The following is a 7,904-nucleotide window of genomic DNA, read 5'->3' on the forward strand; positions in this document are numbered from 1 at the left end:
CAGAAATAGTTTTCTCCACAAGATCACATTGGTTACTGGAGGTGAGCATCCACCAAGCAGGCTTGCCCTGGTGTAAACAAGATCACCAGCCTCCCTGGCCATTAGCTGGTCTGCTGACATGGAACTGCCTTGCAATGAAAGGTGAAGCAGCTGCAATCCTCTTATGCCAGAGGGCCTCCTTTTGCATGTTCTGGCTCAGGAGAACCCATTTCTGGCTCACTCCTGGTTCTAGAAGTGCAGGTGAGCTTCTGTGCACATGCAGGAGCTAGCTGTCCCTGCTCTGACAGCAAAGCTGTGCATACAGGTTCTGTACCAGGAGCCTGACAGCATGCACGGGATGCCCTGCTGAAAGCTACCAGGTAGTCTGGGAGACTCCATCCAGCTTCTGGCTGCTCAGCCTTGCACAGCTTGGTACTGCTGCAGGAAACTGCGCCAGAACCCACTAGGGGTCTGCCCTGCTCTGCAGAGCACCTGCCTGGAGGCAGACAAGAGGGTCTCCATAGGGATGGAGCATCCTACAGGACTGTACCATCACCTCTGACCTGGGGACACTGCTGCTGAAGAAGTGCAGGGGACAGCCACATTGTTTCAATTTCAAGTAACAAGGGTAGTTATCTTTAATTCAAATTAGATGCCTTACACTATTAAAAGCTACAAGACTGAGAAGAACAAAGTAGCTGTGATTTTGGAAAAAAAACAGAAACATGTAAGAACAGGATAATTGAAATGAAACAGTTTCTAAACTTTGTGCACGTCTTCCACAGTCAAAAAAGTATAAAGTGTCCCTAAAGGCCACCAACTGAAAGATATAAACCCAACATTATTAAGTATATAACTTCCTAATTTCTAAATTATTAAAGTAATTGAAATTACTGTCCTTGAGTAATACAGTGCCAAACTCACAACTTAGGTATTTGCTCGGAACTTATCCATAAACTCAGGCTTGTTGAAGTACTGTGAATGCACAGACAAATTTGTCATTTTGCTAAGCAGCAGTGCATGCTGATTCTCACTGTCTTTGTAACACTGAAGCAAACCTATGATTTCGTTCTTATTTTGTTTAGCAGAGAAGAGGATTAGTTAAGAGTGACAAAGCCTTTTCAGTGCTGAAAGAGATGACTAGAGCTACACCAGTTGCCCCAGCCAACAAGATCTGCCCCAAAGTGCTCCTTGACATTGCACTCATAATTCAGTTATACAGCACCCACTCCAGCGTGGATCAGAATGATCTGAGTCAAGCCTGCATTTAAAAGCATGTATTTGCTGAAATGTTTTGGCTTTAGGGGATTAATTTATGACCTTACTCTAAGGAATAATTTTATTTCCTCTATGTTAAAAAAAAATTAACTTTAAGAGAAATTCACTCTAAGCAATATTGAAATATCCATAATCATTATGAATTCTGTAAATTTTTACTGTTTCCATCATAGTCCAAATTTCTGCTGATGCCACTCCCATATTATTTTAGTAATTTCAGCATTTTTATGATCGTTGAACTTGTTTCTATGCAAGTAATGAACGTGCACCGTAACACATGTTTTGGCTATTAAGCTTCAACACTAGAGAATACGAATTTAGAAAAATTTAACCCAGTGTCTGTACTGAATTTTAGGTTTTTATTTATGCTTTTTAGGAGTTTTTGAATTTTGACTTCAGGAAGACTTTAGAAAGAGAAAATGTAACATCCCCGCATAAATGCAGCATACTATATATAATAAAACAACGTACCACAGTACCCTGGTGTTCCACAAACTGTCTTCATGGTCACCTGATCTTCAACAATCTTGGAAAGTCCAAAGTCAGCTGTTAAGATTGTTTAGGAATGTTAATGTTCTTGCTCCTTGTAAATATATTTTTTTTTTACATTGTATATGTAATTAAATGAACAGTACTGTCATTTCCATAGATGATGATCAATTGAAAGAATGTACCCAGACTGCAATCCAGAAGCAAAATTTATCAGTACAAATGGGTATTCCCAGCTCTTGCTTGTGCTTGTAAGAAATGTTGCTTGTATTTTATCCTGAAGACTGCACACAGCCAATACAATGGGATGCCTAAGGACGTACAAGCAGTAATCCAGAAATGCATTTTAGTATATATTCAGCTTCCACTCTGAGAGCAATCCGATATAATTAACAGAACAATTCTGGGCTAAAAAATTGTGCATCAGTGATTTCTTGGATAAGGGTCAGAGTACTCAGTCCCCGCAAGACAAAATCCCAGCAGTACTTCGACAAAGGCTTTCCAGGGCCATGGGGGTTGTGCCAGAAGAAGTACTGACCATCTTTTTTGCAGTGTTTCCACCCTGAATTACTACTCAGACAGCAAGTGCCTTCATGATGTTACACATCGTACTTGCATGACTCATTTTTTAAAGACTAAAAACGGAAGTGTTCACAACTCTTTTAGTTTTCACTGAGCATAAACTGAACTTCTTCAAATTTCAATTTGAGTGATGAAAAACTGGCCTTAAAAATTGAAAAATAAAAGTATTTTTGTTTTGTTACAGTGCACATAAAAGGGAATGTCTTGACTCAAGATAAGGATAAAAGTAGATCATATTTTATTCTAGATATGCATAGTTAGGGTTCATTTGTCCCTAAATGGTTATCATTTATGCATCATTATTTACCTAAACAGAAATACACGTTTATAAACTCTGCCACTCTCTGTAAATCAGATCTCAGTTTAAACAAGTCAATAATTTTAACGAGAACATGAAGAATCACAGCATTTAGGAAAATGCTTCAGAAACCCCTACATCACTCTGGCCGTAAAACTGAGGCCACTGGGTGCTGCATTAAACTATCACATTACAGCTCTTTTGAGGAAAGAGAAGAGCAGAGAAAAGGAGAGGAGAGAAATGTTAAGATACCATCATACTGAGATGCAAGATTGCTTGAGACTAGTTTGTGGAAATCTGAAACCCATGATGAACACTGGACTGACGAACATGGCAACACTCACTCCTTACATGCACCCCAGCAAGAGAGGTCAAAGCGGTATTTCCAAACTGGTTACATACCGCTGAGGAGCATTGCACAGAGCTCCTCCTTCCTCAAGCAAAAACTGGGCATACCCAGCATTTCTGGAGGTCATGCCCTTTGCAAGCGGCCACCATCCACACCAGACCTGGCATAGTACATCCCCATCCAGGAGAGCCTGGTCTCACCTTGTTCCCCCTCATGCCCCCCGTGGTGCTGACTGTGCTTCAGATAGCTTCTCTTTGCGAAGATCACTTCTTATCCCTCAAATCTGCCTTCAAAACAGAAGTCAGCCTTGCTCAGTTTGCTTTCTACCACTTATCTGCACACTTGTACTTTCACACCAATGAATCTTTCCTCTTAAAATACTAGTTTGACAAAAAAAAAGGAGCAGCACAAAAGTGGTGCATGCAGCTGTACACTGATCTCATGATCCTTCTTGTTCCTCCTGAGTGCTTTATTCTCTGCCACGTTCCGCACAATTTTGGCTATAAATCCTCTAAGCAAGCATCTAGGTTTGTACTGGTTTTAAAAACACCATGTGTGCTGCTGAAGAAGTAACATGCTGTTCATCTGAGTATAAGCGTTACCCTAGAATAAAGTGGTTGTGAGACATATATACTGTAAACACCAGTTAGCACATATTACTGATGCAAAGGAATTAGGGAAGCATAATGCTGCTCACCAATTTTTAGTGGTGCATCTGGTGCTGGCGTTGCATAGAGTAGATTTTCTGGCTTCAAGTCACGATGCACAATCCCATTTGCATGCAGGTACTAGAAAAAGAGAAAGACAAAATATTTAAGTGAGAATAAGATGTTATGGTTAAGCATGAGTTGATATCTTTCTAATAGTCTATAGCAGAAGATCAATAATCTGCTACATGTGTGACACAAGAGTCACTTTTCGGCAGCTTTTTTTCTGCAAAGCTGCTCAGCACAGGATCCTTGGATGCATATTGTAATCTGAACAGGAAACTAAAATTTGGAAGGTAAAGAGAGCATCAGTTCCATTAAAGAAGAAAAACACCTAAAAAAGTATTTCTGACTTTTTAAATACAGTGGGAGCTTCTAGGAAGTAATCTAATATATGCTGAGGTACCAAACTCTGTCTCAGAGGAAGTCTTATGGTTTTTGCATATTGTAACAGTCTGAAAGATAAGAAAACGGTCATACAACCATTAAACTATTAAACAGACACCTTTGAGTATAAAGGATCCAGTATGTGTCCTGGGCCAACTCTAAAATCTTTGAGGTCCCTGGAACAGATTTCTCAAGGATTTTGAAACCACCCCGTTGCAGAGTCTTGAAAATCCATCTGTCTTGCTGAGGCAGATGCAGTACATGTGAATTCACTCACCACTGAATTACTTTAAAGATTATGTTCCTGCCTTGCAGTAATGGAAAGAAGAATTTGTGGAATATATGGCTGCCTCTTACACTGCTCTAGACGGCCATTAAAAATATATATAAAATACTGATAGACAAAAAAGGACAAACTAGTGAAACAAATTCAGTATTTCTTGTTGATGAAATATTCAGTAGAAATCACCGCAGCCTTGGAAGAAAGATGCTTAAAGGAAGAATCATGTTATCTTATTTGAAGTCTCCCGGTCTAGATTTTATTAGCATCTCACTCAGCTGTGTTTTCACTATTAAAAAAACCCAGTGTATGGGCAGCAAATCACAAATGGTTGAATATTCATCTAGAAAGCACAGCTACACTTGAATTAGCATCTGAGATGAATTCTTGACTGTGTACCTCATTAGAATTTTAGTTTGTATAAGTTGCCAGTGATTAAGTAACATTAAGTAAGAATGCATTGCTCCTTCCTTGGGCTTTTTTCCAGTGATACGGAGAGCTTTTAAAATGTGGGTTCCTTACAGTGCAATAAGTGCTTTTTGTTGACTTTCTCTAAAATCCTAAAGTCGCAGTATTTGTCATGACATGGCTTGTGGAGATCAGCCAAATACTTGCATCTTTACTTCACAGTGAAATCTAAGTGCTTGCCCCAGCTGTGTTTTCTACAATGAGATAGCTAATCAGTTATCCAAGCTAAAAACAGGCAACAATATATGGAAACTGATGGACTGCACAGTGCTACATCATTTAATGCAGTCACATTTGCATGGCTGCACACAATCATCTCCACCCTGGATAAAAATATATCTATATCTGCCAATGAAGACATAACTGTAGCAAAGATGCTCCCACACCATAGCGCTGATACGTAAGAGTGGCACAGAGGGAGCGCACCAGAAGCAATCAAGTTGGAGCGGACAGAAAGAAGTCTGAACTGACTTGTGTTCATAAGCTGCAAGCAGGTTTAGCCAACTCTATAGGAGCAAGAAGGATCAGACATTTCATGATCGATCAGTGGAAAGCAGATACTTCCCGTTCATTCGTATGAAAAATCTTTGACCAAATTTGTGCAGAAAAATGTTCCAGCCAAGTCTGCAGTCTTTTAGTAGGTCCTTTTTACACATGTCCCTAATCTTAAAAGCATTTTATGGTGTAAGACTGAAAACAGCAAAATTTTCTTCTCCTCCCAGAACCGCATTTTTGTGGGAGAGAAATCTGGGAAAAAATCTGGGAGAAGCTGTTCAACTTTTCCTCCCTTTTAAGTCATAAAGGAGCTCACAGGGCTCCTTCTTAGACATAGCAAGAACCATAACTGACATCTGCTAACCACGATTGCGTCTCATGACTGACTCACTTTTCAACAGATTTGTATTGAACTTGCAGTGTCGACTCCTCCTTTATTACAAACTTCCTACTAAAAGTCTCCAGCACAGGCAGCAACCTCCTGTCCTCCAGCCTGAGCCACCTGTCATTCACTGAGTGCATCTCCCGCTCCACAACCTGCTGTGAATGGGACTTCCCAACACTGTGTCCATTTTCAGCATTGCTCCTTTCCTTGGTAAATACTCTGGGACTTGTTTGCAAATTTTCACCAGTCCCAACAGCTCTGCTCCCCATGTAACATAATAGTTCCTGGCATGGAACTACTTGATACTTACATTGTCTAGTATATATGTAAACAGCATTCTCAGTTAAACTAACTTGATTTAGAAACTGATTCAGTTAATTTAGCGTAATCCACTTTGTATAACACTTACTTCAATTTATGTAGAATCTATTTCGTTTGTTTTTCACTATGTTTCTCACATATATATTTTAATAAGCAGCATGTTCATTTGCAGCAGTGTCTCTGCAGCCTAAGGTCGAAGATAATTTTCTCTCTATCCAAGTTTGGAGTACAGGTTTGGGCATTGCATATTCTCACTGTAAAACAGGTAAGCCGTGCCCTGCTGTTTATCTGCTGTGTCTCTTTGCATATAAACAATATAATTAAATGAGAAGGTCAGGGCCCAGGTATCAAGCCAGAGCAGTGTACTGACTTACTTTACAATCTAGGCATTGCTGAATTACACCACTTTCCTCACCTATAAGATATGTCTGAGAATTGAAAAACATTTGAATTCTATGGATGGATGAAGGCTTTTTAGATGCACAGTACTGCACAACATTTTAGCATAGCATGCACATAAAATGTGAACATGACATGATACTCTTGGGTAGCTAAAATGTCTTGTTTTCACTTCCTTCTGATTTTCAGTAGACAATGCCAACCACCAAAAGAAAATAAAGGCAGGGCAGTTGTCTGATTGCAGCTTTGCTAATTGGTGTTAGTGAAATAAGGTGGATACAGAAAAAATGTACTTACACCAAAATTCTGTATTTCCATGGCAACATTACATGGATATATTTAGCTCTAGTTGTGTCCTGTAACGTAAGATTTACTTGTAGAATAACAGCATTTGGTCTGGCCTCATGAGATGCAGATGGAAGAGAGGCCTTCACAGGATCTCACAGCAAGGTCCATGGAAGAAGACCTTGTAGAAAAAGTCCTCTCCATGCAAGGCAGTTTCATCCAAGCAACTGTCCAACAGCATGGGGAAGAGAAAGTATGCTTTCTAATGTACCTTCTCCTCTGATTTTATTTTTCTTTGAACACCACATCAAGGCAGGTGCTATAAATAGGGACAGTACTGCTTTTGATTTTAAGGAACATATGGCTATTCCACTTAGCAAAGAGAATGAACAAGAAAAAGTAAAATGGAAACACTAAACGTCCCCAGCAGTCTGTATGAAATTTGTGAATTTAAATGCAAAGGAAATAAAATAAGTAGTGAAAAAATATATTTGTGCATCCTATGATCACACTTCCTTTTTCAATTGCTTTGGCCAATGAGATGTAAGTAGGCCAGGTGGGTGAATTGGCTGTGCTTCAGGCACACAGTAGGGTGCTGTGTTATTAGTGTTGAGCATCACAGATAAACTGGGAAAAATGTATTCTAGCAAAATTGAGTATGACAGTCTTATTTCTCTTCCATGAATGTTGAGGACAGACTCAGCAAGACAACAGGTGGGAATAATAGACAGGTCATTTTCTGAAAGCCTTAGTGGTAGAAATAAAGGCAGCCTTCATCTTGGCCTTTATTCCCATGGTACGCAACAGCACCTCATGATCAAACAATTGCTGTGACTCTAATTGTAACTGCAGCAGAAAGTTTTTTTTTCTTTTTTTTTTTTTAAGCGTCTTTCTAATTGCTGCATGAGAGTTCCTTTTGCTCTTTGTTTTATCCCTTAATAATTCAAGTTCCTATCTAACTTGAAAGATTTAATGACAAAAGGACAAATGAAGACTGCTTAAAACTCTGGCCTTTTTCCTTAATTTTACTTATGATATGTATTGCACAGAACTGTAGAAAAGTAGGACTGAAATGAACCTGAATCATCTATTCCTCTCTATGCTCCCAGGCAGTATCAATTACATCTACAATAGTTGTTTGTCCAACTTATGCTTAAAGATCTCTGATACTGGAGACTCCATAATTTCCCCAAGCAATTTAT

The 7,904-nt window shown here is 39.3% G+C and overlaps 1 protein-coding gene across 1 annotated transcript in view; it reads right to left on the reverse strand.

The window, feature by feature from the left end:
* Positions 1–3,763, reverse strand: part of CAMK4 (calcium/calmodulin-dependent protein kinase IV) — a gene marked incomplete at its 5' end in the record, with an annotated part of 17,248 nt that extends 13,485 nt beyond the window's left edge. Inside the window, 2 exons of the mRNA XM_010083950.1 lie at positions 1,729–1,803; positions 3,673–3,763. Coding sequence (XP_010082252.1) covers positions 1,729–1,803; positions 3,673–3,763 — 166 coding nt within the window. The remainder of the gene's footprint in view (positions 1–1,728; positions 1,804–3,672) is intronic.
* Positions 3,764–7,904: the final 4,141 nt, after the last annotated feature.

This window comes from Pterocles gutturalis, unplaced genomic scaffold (genome assembly GCF_000699245.1).
Source record: "Pterocles gutturalis isolate BGI_N339 unplaced genomic scaffold, ASM69924v1 scaffold16650, whole genome shotgun sequence".
Taxonomy (NCBI): domain Eukaryota; kingdom Metazoa; phylum Chordata; class Aves; order Pterocliformes; family Pteroclidae; genus Pterocles; species Pterocles gutturalis.